The sequence below is a fragment of the Triturus cristatus genome, chromosome 8 (genome assembly GCF_964204655.1).
Source record: "Triturus cristatus chromosome 8, aTriCri1.1, whole genome shotgun sequence".
Taxonomy (NCBI): domain Eukaryota; kingdom Metazoa; phylum Chordata; class Amphibia; order Caudata; family Salamandridae; genus Triturus; species Triturus cristatus.
The window spans coordinates 305974061-305988603 of NC_140591.1; the positions used below are offsets into that span (position 1 = coordinate 305974061).

General features: G+C 42.8%; 1 protein-coding gene across 1 annotated transcript in view; it reads right to left on the reverse strand.

Annotated features, from left to right (window-relative positions):
* Positions 1-1334: 1334 nt before the first annotated feature.
* MICU2 (mitochondrial calcium uptake 2) overlaps positions 1335-14543 on the reverse strand; it is a 1314791-nt gene continuing 1301582 nt past the window's right edge. Inside the window, exon 12 of the mRNA XM_085621585.1 lies at positions 1335-2164. Coding sequence (XP_085477711.1) covers positions 2060-2164 — 105 coding nt within the window. The 3' untranslated portion in view covers positions 1335-2059. The remainder of the gene's footprint in view (positions 2165-14543) is intronic.

Consider the following 14543-nt stretch of genomic DNA (forward strand, 5'->3'; position numbering starts at 1 on the left):
TCAACCATGAAACCAAGCAGGAGTTCTTTAAAACCTCTGGTTTTAGAGAGGTTACGTCTCTTGATAAATCTACAAGGGGAAGTCCACTAAATAAATATATGAACAAAATGTTATGCTGGAGGTTGTGGCTATCCACAGGGATTGCATATCTGATACAAATTTGGGTTGAAGACCAGTCCATTTCATAATATACAGTATGTATTTGGCCTGACACCTAGGAAGCACAATCTGAATAGATATCCTACGCAATAGCACTATTGAAACTGGTAATAGTGCATAACTTCCCCTTCTGTAGAAAACTGGATACACATTCTTTGCAAATTGGCAACACATGATGAATCCGTGTCCTTAACTAGAAGCGCCTGGACAAAAAGGATTCAATTTGACAATCTATACCTTTTGTCCGTGGATCCTTTGTTTTTCGTGCGAGTGGGATGGTTAAGCTCCAGATCTGCACCACAATATCTCCTTTTCATCTATTTACTTATAGCTGTGAGCATCTGACTTGGTAATACTCTTTAAAAGAGGTTGTATAAATGATCGGCCCCTTCCTTCAACCTATGCAATCTACACATTTCTGATGATCTTAGCAGTGAGCCTACATTAGTGTTGTACTTTGTATAGCCACTACATATTACAGTGCTATGTTAATGTATTCCTATATATTTTGTATAAAAGTGAAAAAAATATTTTTTTTGAAGGTATTACTGTGAGCCAGAATTGTCGAATTCCTTTTTAGTACAAACATGTAATATATTTGAAGACTGGTCCTTAGCATCAGTTCAGGTCTTTTGAGGGGTTGCACGCCAAAGGGCGGGGCTCTGGAAAGGAGATTCCCTTCAGATTTTCACAATAGTTTATTAAAAAAAACACGTAATTGCTGGATCAGTGTCATTCTCACTGCGTAGTGAATGAAGGATTCTCAACTCTGAGAAGCTCAAAAGTGTGTCCCTGACCATGGAAGATGGAGGAAGGCTGTTGCCATGACAGTTCCTTGTTTTTAGCAGTTCACCTTCCATCAGCTTCTTCTTCACCTACTCTTGTTTTCATGTTTAATAGTTGTTTAGTTTGCACGTGTGTCTCATCCAGAAAGTTCTCCTCTCTTTTCACTAAATACCTTTTAATGCTTTGAGAATGGGGAGTGCAGATAGATGGCTATAGATTCAGTTTGGATGGGGAACATACTTTAAAATGTTCAAAGAGTAGAGCCCCTCACTCCAGCTCTCATGCAGATAAATGTGTGGGGATTCACTGCACAAACTGCGATGGCTTTTCTTTGGCATATAACACACAATTTAGAACAGTGTAGGATAAAATAAATGAACCTCAAAATCTTCATGGTTATAACTTTATTAGTGCACTTCAGAGTAGAAACCAAAAAATACATAGAAGGTGCAAGTTAAAATCGGTTGTATAAAAACAAAAGTACTTTCCTGGCACCTTTTAGGTCATATGTAAACATAGAAGAATCATCCATTCAACAAACTGTTGCAACATCACTGTTACTATGACACACTATAGCGACAGTTCTTTAGGGCTGGAGATGAAAAGCTGTTCATCGAGGCACTCCATTGCCATGAAGTCTGTTTCCTCTAGAAAGGACACACCTCGGAGATGTCTTCATAGTTCCAGTTTAGGACGTCAGGAAACCATTCTTAACCCATGCAGTAAACAGAAGACCACCATACTCATTACAACAATTATACCAGCATTTCCGGATAAAAGCAGACCCTTCATGCAGCCTGTCCAGCGCATTAGCATACAAAATATTTCCATAATAAATTTGTAAACATTACATGTTTCTAGTAAAACTGCACTTGCGTTTTTGTTTCCCAGAAAATCATTGTTAAACTCATACAAAAAGAACACATTTCCACGATTACATAGGAAAAGACAATGTGATTACTGTAAATCAATACTGTATTTTTTTTTATTAAGCATAAAAACCAGAGGCCCTTTCTAAAACCAGTTACTAAAATACATAAAATAAACCCACAACGAGCTTTTTGGCACTGCTTTAAGGCACGGGAAGGGCAATGCCCCTTGGCAGAAAGGACCTTTAAAAGGGACTCTTCCCCGTTTGCTTCCAGGCCTCTTTTGCTCCTTTGATAGTTTCTCTTTTCACGCATTTCCAGTAGCCTTGCATTCCTTGCTGATGCGGGACCTGTGGAAACACCACACAGGTTACTTCACGGTACACACAGAATAGTTCGAGTGGCCTACACGTTTATAACACGAAAATGCATTCGAACAAACTACACATAAACATTTGGTAGCAAATGGGCAAATCAATGACCTGTTAGGCCAAAGTGGCAATTGAGGAGGCCCACATTTACCCATGTGCAAAAAGAGGTGCGTGAGGACAGTCTAGCTCATGAGTACTCGCAAACACTCTTCAGGGGGTCAAAAAGTTTACCTGTCGTGTGATGGCGGGCCGCATTGATGGCAGGTGGGGGTGCAAGGTGGGAATAGGTAAAGCAAAGCGTGTACATATAAAGGCTGAATTGTACATTATGAAGTAAGTAAACCTGGTATTAATCTAGGCTTAACCACTTGACCAAATTGTGTGATCCTAGACAATTTCCTTATTTCTCTTTACCTTCCTTTTCTTCATTATCACATATAAGAGGACATCGAAATACATTACTTCAGGATGTGCACTGTATGAAACCTTGTGTGCGTTTTATTTGCTAACTATATAGTCATCCATGTATAATAGGAACCCTGGCCACTCAGATGGTAAACATAGCAACTGACTTCCCTCTTAGTTCACTATTTGCAGTGCTGCCAGGGTGGAGGGGAAGCATTAATGTTTCTAAAATCGTCTTTGCAAACTATCACTTTAAAGAAAAAAAAAACTGCTCAATGCACTCATATGATCTAATGTACTAAGACAAAACACTTCTGCCGGTTAGTGAAATAAACTTTTTGAAGAGACTATCAGATGTTTACAGTTGCAACATGTCTGTAAATATGAAGGTGTTCCTAAATTTAAATGGTGCACGACACCTTAATTACTTCCTTTAACTTTAGTTAAGCTGTAAATACATGTATGTGCGCCCCTTTATTTAACATATTTCTCAAAATTGTCGAGAAACATGACCAGGGGGCCGCATGTAAAGGTCAGGATGTATGTAAAGGCCGCTTGTAGAGGTCAGGAGGGCCGCATGCGCCCCCGGGCCGTACTTGAGTATTCCCGATGCTGACAGCGGGCAGTCATTTTTCCAGAAAGCACTGCAGGCCCTGTACTCTACCGCTCATCTACCCAATGAGAAGCAAAGCACTACATTATATTTTTAGAGTAGGCTTAGGGTACACAAGCCACTTGGACACAAAGGTTTTTAATGTTTTTACATATTAATGCACTAAAGTGGGCCATTTGGTTGAAGGGAAGGACCCAACTGATTGCAACGTATCCCTTCACTGAACCAGTGTACAATGCGACTCAATGCATAAAACATCTGTGGTTGACCATACTGCTAAGATATGCTTGAAGGCTTGCTAAGAAATTCAAATACAGGAGCTACACTTGCATACTTATCACTCTCTTCCCTCAATTGGTTCCTATTGTGAATCGAACAGAAACTGCTATCATATATTTGAAAAGTGCATTTTTCAATTCTGAGGGACGCTGATATAAAACTCGCAATACAACAGGCAACACCCCTCAGCGGCTGCCTTCTCAGGCAGCGTGGGTGAAGGGAACTTGGCAACACCGCTCACCACACAACCAACGTCTGCGGTCCTCAGAACCCTGGACTGTGGAAGAATTTTTTTTCTAAAAATACATTGCCCCATAGCAAATACTTTCCTGACTAGCAAGGTGTAGAGAGGACTTTGCTTTGATAGGTGGAGAATTGGCATTTGTGTAGGAGCAATTGTATCTGTGACAGAGAAGTGAAAACTACACCGCTCCGCCACCACAACCTGCCATGTGAACACTTGCAACTGTTGGAAGAAAACTGCATGCCGAAACCTCAGCGGCAAGAGGAGTGGTGAGAAAGGATGCTTGAAAGAGCTGATAAAAATAGATTACAGTTTAGATCCTCAAAGCTGATCAGGAGAACATTTAAGATAATGAGCTTCAAAAACTCTGCAGTGCCTGCCATCCCTCCCTGTTGCCCTCACCTCCGACGCCTGCTTGCTGGTCCACCAGCACCGCCATTGCCACCAGGGAACCTCCATTCCCATTAGCCCCCTGGAGGTGGGCCTAGCCCCTTTTTTAAACCTCCTGGTGCGGATTTAAGCCTCCTGCGGCTCCGGCCTTGGGGGACTCCCTAGTGCCCACCATCCCTTCCTGCTGACATCAACTTGGGCGGCTTCTTGCTGATCCCCCAACTCCACTCAGGAGCCAGCTCCAGCACCGCCATTGCCACCAGCAAACTACAGTTCTCATCAGCCCCCGGGAGGCGGGCCTAGCCAGTTTTTCTCCTGCGGCTCCCACATCGAGGGACACGCCTGGGCCAGTCCGTGCCCGTTAGAGCTTGGCCTGGGCCACCCCTCTTTCGCCCAAAGTTTCAGGTACTATACCATGCCGCCTTGTGCCTCCTGACACTGGGCCCGGCGCTTCCCCCCTTGGCTTGATCTGGGCCAGGCTTCCAGTAGCTGACCGCCCAGCTGCACTGCCCTTGGAAGCCGGGTCCAGCTACACCCGCCCTTCTGCTCTGCAGGCCTGCTGCTTCCCTGCACCTCGCCTCCCGCGTTGCTCCCTGTCGGGTATGGAGTCTTGCCCTGCGAAGACCACAGCCACCCTCCCTCCAGCGACCCCTCCAGCATGGAGACCACAGCACACCCACTCAGCAGACTAGAAAGTATGGCCACCCTGGGTCTCAACAACTGGTTACCGACCCCACCCACATCGCAGGACACTCTTGACCCTATATTCGCAACCAGCAACAGAATAAAATACACCCACACTAAAGAGCTCACCTGGACTGACCACCATTCGTCATCTCGGAACCTCTCAACACCTCAACCTCCCTCACCACAGCACAGCTGGTCCAAGGTACCAGAACAACGCTGGATCACCACCCTCAACTTCCACCTACCCACCACCACCGAGAACAAAGAACAAGCAGTCAGCAACTTCACAAAGTCATCTCGAGGAAACCTACCTACCCCAAGAAACGAACACAACACCTCTACTGATTCACGGAAGAACTAAAAAACATTGAAACACAACTGCCGATCGACTGAATGGAGATGGTGCATCAGAAAGACTTTTGAGGACTGAATTTGCTTCAAAGATACCCTCAACTGCTACCACCACCCTAGCCACCCCATCAATGACAGCTCCAACACCTCCAAGGAACTCTTCAACATAGTCAAGGAATTCACCATTCCTTCAGAAACAGAAAACAACATCACACCCTCGCAAGATCACTGCAACGCCCTTGTGGATTTCTTCCACAACAAAATTAACACCATCTACTAAGACTTCGCATCTCAACCCCCTGCCGCAGACAGCTTCAACTTCCCCACGCAAACCGACACCCACCCACAGCAGCTCACCTTGTGGAACCGCCTTACCAAAAAGCAAATGGCTACCATCATCAGATTCGCCAACTCTGGAGGCCTGGCAGACCCCTCGCCCCACAATGCTTTCAACCTCGTCAATCAACTCATCCACAAAGTCCTTGATCACCACAGTCCCTTTCCCAGCTAAGGTAATCAAGAAGGCAATCAACATCCAGCTCACCAGACATCTAGAGAACCAGGACCTCCTGGACATCACCTGCGGGGTAACTCAAGGCTCATCCTTCAGCCCAACCCTCTTCAACACATACATAGCACCCCTGGCCAACATCGTCAAAAGCCACAGATTCAACATCAACTCCTATGCTGATGACACCCAACTCTCTCTGACTAACAATCCAAAAACCGTCAAAGACAAGTTCCAAAGATGTTGCCGACTGGATGAACATCAACTGTCTCAAACTCAACACCGACAAGACAAAAGTACTCATCATCAGGAAAGGCAAGGACACACAGTGGTACATCGAATGGTGGCCTTGAGAGATGGGCCCAACCCCGATACCCACCGAAAATGACTGCAACCTCAGCATCATCCTCGACAGCCAGCTATCCGTGAAGAAGCAATTCAGTGCCGTCTCCACTGCCTGCTACCTTGAGATCCATATGCGGAAGGAAGGTGTTCAGATCCCGACCAACACCAGGTGAATAGTCACGCAGGTTCTCGTCACCAGTGGACTCGACTACGGCAACTACCTCTACATAGGAATAACAGCCCAACTCATGAAGAAGCTCCATACAATCCAGAAAACAGCGGCCAGGCTCATCCTCGAACTTCCCCCACACACACAACGCCTCACCTCCGGAAACTCTACTAGCTCCCAGTTATGAAGAGATGCCAGTACAAGCTACTCACCCACACATACGAAGGCCCTGCATACCTCAACTAACGGGTGACTTTTCACCAGCCCACCAGGAAACTCATATTTGGATCCCTCGCCATAGCTACCACCCATCGCATCCACTTGACAAACAGGAATTACCTCCCCCCGTACCTCAGAGCCTCACCATTGCTCCAGCAATTAAGAAAGGACCTCAAGACATGGATGTTCAACCGATAGGAGAACAGGCAGTTTGTCAGATAGCGCCTCGAGACCCTAACAGGTGATGCAAAAGAGCTGAGCTTTAGACAGAATAGTTCAGACACTGAACATGGACATAAATGCAGTTGACCTATTTACAATTACAAATAAAACTGGTGGTGCTTAGTCACTGCTCACTTAGATCTCTGCTTCTGGTAGAACTCCAAGCAGTGGATGTTGTAAACAGCTTTGAATCTAGGGAGTGAATGAAAGGGCTTATAGGGAATTAGAAGTATTAGCACAAAAATGACTTGCTCGAGCTTTTAAAAAACTAAAGGGTAGTAGTGAAATAATATTTATTACTGAAACAAACTAAAGTTCAGTTCTTAAACAATGCTTTCTGTCCAGCAACAACATGTGTCCAAACGTTCTTAACCTTTAGCAAAAGATGTGTATTTCAGTATGGACGCTCCAACTGTCCCCAGCATGTTTTTCAATGGTATACAGGCTTCTTGACCATTCTCTTCAGGATCCCATCAAAAAGTACAGTTCCAATATGTCCTGCTGGTTTTCTCGAAGGCATCCCAGCTCTCTGTTCCTGGGACCCTTCCCTGCTTCCTGGAACCGGGAAGAGTTTAGCACAGCACTGGCTTTCTAGAATTTCCTGGATCAGTCTGGGGCTCCCGTTGTCCTTGTGGTGCTCAAGCTATCAGCTCTCCTGGCCCCGAGAATGGATTTTAGAAAAAGTCAACCACACCATAGTCCTCTTTTGAAAGGATCAAAAATTTCTCTGTGAAGGAGTCTTCTTTCCTTTTGGGGTCATGGCAAGCATTCCGATTTTAGATGGATGGTGGGAACCTATCCCTAAAATAATTTCAGACTGTCCACATCCAGCTTTCCGACTGTGTGAAGATGACAGGTGGCTCTGCATGCATTTATGCTGCGCAGCTCTTTCCCTCACAACTACCTGATCAGTACAGGGATAGAGGTTCCGGCAATGTGAGCTCCTGTAGTCATATTTTCTTGTTCTCCTGATGGTGGGCTAACAACAAGGGCTCATGCATAAAATGTGCCATTGTCCTCCCAGAAAAGCATTGAGCTTCACACCTTTGTGGGCAGAGGGTCTGGGCTAAGGAGAAATCTTTCTACAGAAACTATAGGAGACTCGTGTCTAGGCAGAAGTGGTTTGATCACCACAGGTATGAGGGAACAATAAATACATTTTCTTGAAATCAATTCTGTGACATTGATAATAAACAACTAAGTTCCCAAATGAATTACGTTTTCACAAGTGCACCAAGAAAGACACCTGCGTCTTGTTCCTAACCCACGATATACTGTTTAACCATAGTGCATGCTTTGTCAAACTGCCGTACACTTAAAAAACATACATAGCAAACGTGATCATTGTTACCACAGAAGTATTTAACTTCTCACACTTTTCATGTTTCAGTTGTGAGCATTGTGCAACTAGGACTTAAAGGTTTTAAGGCACATATTACTGTTGACTTATTTAATGTTAGATGTAGGAAATAAACATATAAACACCTTAGTCTGACATATTAATATTGCAGACTTGCTCTAAGTGCCACGGGGCTATTTGGCAGCACTTTAAATTTCACATGTGGCTGGTGTAAGTCTACACTGCATCTCACATTGGTCACTTGACATTTATAGCATTTACACATGACCGTAAAACAAGCCAGTTGATGTTTGCTAATCAAGCTCCGCGTTTTAGGCTCTGTGGAGGTTGTTTAGTACTCTCTCGCTGCCTAGAGGTCCAAAAATTACCCCAGTCAGGTTCTATAAAATAAAAATAAAAATCACCAAACAAAAAAATCAGGGAAGCCATGCCAAAATATGTATTCTCATTTGGCTTAAGGGCTCCCTCCTGTATGCACCCATGCTGCGGATGGAGTCTGTATCGAAGGTCAGGAGTGAGTGATGTGGCTCCCAGACAAGAGTAGACTCCACAGTTTCACAGCTCTGCAGTGATGCTGACCTCTGATGCAGCGGGAGCTCTGGTGAGCCCCACTCTCATCAGCCCTGCTGACCTAGAAAAGCATTTTCTCTTTAGTTCTGTTTCCTCTAATAATTATGGAGCAAATAGTTTTGGGACCTCCCAGCAAGGGTAGTTGGAGATCTCCACAGAAATAAGCATTGGTAAAGCCAATAGGTCACAACTTAGAGAACTATTGGCTTTGCCAATGTTTTTTTTAGCTATGCTGCACAGCATCCACAATGCTGTGCAGCGTGGCTAAAGGTATTACAAAAATAAAAAAAAGGACATGGCTGCCCGGGTCATTTTGTAGCACCACGCATGCATGCTCCTACAAAATGACGCAGTGCTTTTTTTCTTCTTTTTATTCACCGATCTGAGTTTGAGCGGTAACTAAAAATAAAGCATGCTAAAGCTTTTTTTTATAGAAAACAGGTGGTTGAGTGTTAGCAACACGTGGGTAGGGGCGAATGGTTAAGAACATGGGGGAGTGCTGGGCTGAATGGCAAAGCAACCAACATGGGAGAGAATGGGAAGGAAGGGGGGTAGGGCTGGAGGGGACACAAAGAAGGTGTTGGTGGGGGAAGTAATGGGGAGAGGCACAGGGGCAAGCACAAGAGGGAGGAGGGCGCAAGAAGAAGTCAAGCTACAGACAGCAACACAGAGTGCAGGGGGAGAAACTTTCAAGAGAGAAGTTTGAAAACACATACACTCTATTGAAATGCTTGACAAAAAGGAAAAAAAGTAGTGCTTGAAAAGAAAGCAGCGGAAGCAGCAATGCCAGCCAATAAAAGAGATTGCACCATATGAGGGAGAATACACAATTTCGAAGCTGGAACATGAATAAGAAACAGGCAACTGAGACTAACCAGGAAATTCAGCCAATGTAAGCAATGGGTGGGCTCCAAGCCCCCCTATGTTCTTGGTAAGCTACCATATGCCTTGGAACAAACAGTGCATAAGCTGTCTAGTAGGCTCACCCTAAAAAAGTGAGATTCTTTCCCTGCCTCTCTGATAACACACACACACCCCAATACTAAAGGCAACGCCACCTTGATGCTACAGACAGCTTCACTGATAACATCCCTCATTGACACCTCAACACCCTTCTTTAAAATACACCATAACTAATCATATACACTCCCCTCTGAGACACAATGACACCATCTCAGTGAGAACAACCTTACATCATAAACACTCCCTTGCTTCAAAAATAGTCTCCTTCCCCAAATGCTAGTAATTCCTCGCCAACCACTATAAACATCCCTTTCCATTACCACAAACTATTTCCGTGCTGTATGAACGCGATGATAGCTCATACTAATGCTGTGTGTGAAGCTTGAACTGGTTCTATAAGGACTGCTTCTTACTTCGAGAGTTGCTGCATTTCTAACTGTGCTTTTGTCTTGTCTATTCTGTATGTGAAGGAATCATGCACTGGCACTGCCAGTGCTGTGCCTTGCATGACCTGTATGATAGGAAAGTTGCAATGTTTTTTCCTGCCCTACCACCCAAATTAAAAGGTTGAAATAAAAACCTGTTCTCCAATAGTGTTTGGCGAAGCACACACTGCACCAGTGTAACTAGGGTTGCTCGTGGGCCCCAAGGCTAGCAATTGATAAGTGTTGGCTTAGGGCTTATGCTGCCAGCCCTGTAGATGAATATCAAACAAGAGTCTGGAGAAACTAAACCGGCTGCCGTGCCAGGCAGGAACTGCTTGTACCTTGCCCTAGAACCCCGAGTGCCCTCAATTCCATTGACGTAACTCTGGTGGGTTTCATGCATTTGAGCTCTAATTATAGTTCAAGAAATCAAAATCATTATCTAACGATCATCCTCTAAAGACTCCAAATATGTGTGTGGGGTAGGGCTTCAAGAACATGATCCAGACAAGCGGACTTCCTTTGATTATTTACTCTGGATGGTCTGTATTAACTCAAAATCATCAGAGAGAAGTCTATAATACTGACTAATGATTGATAAAAAATATTGTTGTTGTAGATAAACATAATTGCATAGTGAATCGTGATTAGGCAAAATTTAAATTTGCATCAGAATAACCAGGAATCATGAGGTTAGTGGCCTTGCTTATTTGTTCTTTACATGATTGTACAGTAGCTTTTATAAAATACCATCAACATTTACATTCAATATCACCGAAAACATTAAAAACAAGATCATTTCAGTGTGGCTAGGGGCTTGCCCCACAAGCACAAAATAATTTGGGGCAAATGGTGTGGCTGTTATGAGCTAGAGTGAGTTGTAATTAAATTATGGCGAAACCCGCATTAAGCTGTACTTGACGAGGAGTGTTGTAAATGGTAATGTTAACTTTTGTAACACAATCAATAACATTTAGTTTATACAAAAAATACAACATTTCAGTTTACAGAACAAAATTTAAATACTTTGTAACAAACATTTGCAGAATCTGCAATGTCAATAAGGCCTGAGACCTCCATTACATATTGCTTTTCATATTTCAAAACCCTAGGGCATGCATATCTTTCACGTACATCAATTAGAGCTGGAAAAATAAGGACCCTTTGGGCTATGTCCTGCACAACTGCACCCCAAACATAGCAGATTATATCATGTCTAGGAATGCACACCTCCTATGTACAGATTAATACGAAATCTGTACAAAGTAGGCTTAATAATGATTAATTCAGAGACTGAGACATGAACCGATAAAAATCATGGAATCTTCTGGAGTGTAAAAGGTCAGATAGCACAGTGCTATTATAGTGAAATACGTTCGACCACTGGGGCCTTTCATTGAAACAAGCAAATTAACCTCTGCGAAATAATACCTATTTGTTGAATCAAAACTATAGAGCATGTTGGGTTTAAAAGGAAAGAACAGCCTGCCGTAGCTAAAGCAAATCATAACAATCAATTTAAAATAATAATCAAAGTTTGATGTAGGTTTGAAATGAGGACCTAAAAGTTCCTCTTAATCGTGCTTTGAGTTGGGAATGGGGTGGGAACAGGAACGAGTAGAAACTGAAAATCTGTTTCAAATTGGCGATATCTTTTTTTTACCCTCCTAATACTCCACTTCATAAAGGACCTCGGGCTAAGCTTCCTTTTTTATAACCTTTTATAATGAAATCTTTCTAAGTGGCTCATTCATTACTGCAGACTATTTTTTTTTACATTTTAAGGTCCGATTACTTCACTGTTCAAGACCCAACCTTCTCAATCAGGCTACCTATTTTTTAAAGGATTTCGGTGATTCTCCGCTAGTAAATTTGGGGATATTTGTGAATACTATATTCTGTTATTCTATTCTTGGCATTTCTAAAGGGCATGGCTACCCCAAAAGGGCCTCCCAAGCTAGCAAATATACCAGTACCTATATAATAACTAAGATCAGATGAATAGCAAAGTTTGCTATTCTGTGAATCATTTAATTGGTCACATTTTGTGCTGCAGCTGTGGGGTAGCTGACCTCCTTGGACCCACAGCACTCAAGGGGAATCCTTACCCCAATGCGTAAAGCGCTAGGAGAGGCACCTGCAGAGTCTGCCTTGAGGGGGCGTTGCCTCACCTCGACGTGCTGAAAAGCGCTAGTGCAGAAGGGACCATTTATTAACTCAAGGAACTATACAGTGAAGACGGGTCAAAAAAGGAGGTTTGTCACCAAGCTGGTGCACCAAAACTGCCAGACTTAAAATACTGAAATAAATCAGGTTTTGTGATCGCACTGTCTACTGTTGAAGATGACAACTATTCTAGTACCAAGTTTATCATCTTTATGTGTAGCATTTAGGAAACAGCATTTCAGCTTCAAGGGGAGCTATGCAAGAAGGAAAGCCGTCTTATTTGGGGATTTATTTGAGATTATGGCCCCATCTATCGACAAGAATGTTTCCTTATCTCGGTCAATGATTTTCAGCGAGGTTGCAGAAGACATTCTTGCATTAAAACCTTTCTAAAATATTAAGTCAATGTTTGGGTAAGATATATAAATTGACTCTACCACATACATCATGGATTGTGTCTGCAGGAATAGGAGAATGTAGACAGAAGCATACTTTCATATATTTTTCAGTCTTTGTTATACAGCTTATGATCAAGGAAGGAGCAATTCAACCAGGTATAGACTAGGATAACCAATTTACCGTTAGTATGTCCACATAATGCTCTGAGAGACGGTTCATTAAACACAAAATAACCAACTCTTGGCCAAAGAGCCACATTTCTTTAAAACATACAATGTTTGAGTCTTAGAAGTGAGAGCTTTCAATTCAAGATTTTGTTTTAGCCTGCTAATATTAATAATTATAGTTAAATGTATGCCAGTGCTATAAAACCTATATCAGGACTCGCCAATTTTAAGGTGCAGACTTTAATATTTCAGCAGGATATCAGTACCCTCTTTATGGCAAATCATAAGGAGACTATGAGATGTTAGGCAAAGTTCCCTACTGAGACAGAGATTTTATAATCACCACTGTATAACAGCTTTCCCACAGTTTCTTTGTCCGTGTGCTTCTTACACCTCAATGATGAAGTTTGTTACGCTCCTCTTCTGATGACGCCCCCACTAAACACAGGAGTAAATCAATGTCTTTGGATGAAATTCAGTCTATGGACTCTGTTAGCATTTCACAGGTATTTAATGTATCAAAAACTCCTTCCACTCTGGAAAGGTTCATCTGAGATCCCTTAAGACCAACAAAATCTACTCCATTAGCCAGCTTGAAAGTATCTATTTGAGGTCCAGGGCTGGATGGCAGCTAACTTCCTCATGATTAATTTGGAGAACACCGAAATACTTAGTATTTGGAGAGCATTCGTTTTTAATGCTCAGATCAAAAGGTTTGATCAGCATGTAGTTTTGCAGCACCATCTGTTCTGGAAAATCCTACCACTTCTCTTTTCCTCAAAGCAAGCTGTTGTCATAGGGGGCTGTGCCCTCGCCCTCGCGACTAAGATAACACACTATAGCTTGTACTGCTGTGATAGATAAACCCCCATATATTACGTAACATAGCTGTGAGAATGATTTATGAGCTTAGCAGATTTAATTATGACTGAACTGCCCACCAATTGCTCCCCTGGCTTTCTATCAAGCAGTGTATCCGGTTTACAACCATGTGGTTTATTCATAGATCCTTTTGTAACACTGGAACCTGTTTTTTCTATAATTGCAATGTTCAATGCATTTCTCCATAGAACCTTTGATCAGGAAGCATACTCTTTTTTTTATCTTTACAAATTCTTTTTATTACATTTTAAATTATACAATAGTACAAGTCATAGTAAAGTTCATACTAAAATGAGATTCAGTTCACATTCTTTGCAAAGACACCCTCACCAGTGGTATTATTAAGGTATAGCTTCTTGTGTCGATCAACTCTTGCATCTGTCCCTCCCCCGCTAGTTCGGACAATGGTGAGATACAGATCTCTACTCTGTACGAGTTCCATTTTCCCCACTTTTTGTCCCATTTTACAGCCTCTGCTTTTGAAGACTTCATTTTCTGCAATCATGCATTTGTCAATGTCGTTCGCCCATCCCTTCACTGTTGGTGTATCACAAGCCCCCCCATCGCATGGCTATGTTACGTTTGATTAATGTGAAACCTAGTTTGACCCATTGTTGTTCTACTGTGGAGAGATCTGTGTCCTCCCATATATTAAGGAGTCCCAACTTGGGTGTTAATTGAATTTCTTTTCCAAACGCATTTTGCATCTGTTGTGTTATTTTTTTCTAGAGTGGTGCAATGTTTGTGCAGCTCCATATCACGCTGAAATGTTGCCTCCTCCGTGCATTATTTGAGACATTGTACGTCCTCCCTAAGCCCTCTTTTAGTCAATGTGGCCCATGTTAAATATGTTCTGGGTAGTATTTTGAGCTGGATGAGACAGAATTTGAGTGGTATGGCTGCCTCTAGGGGGGTGTGACACATTAGCGCAGATTAAGCGTCTTCAGGGAAAAGACGTCCTCACTTAGCACTCATAAAACAACGATGAAATCGC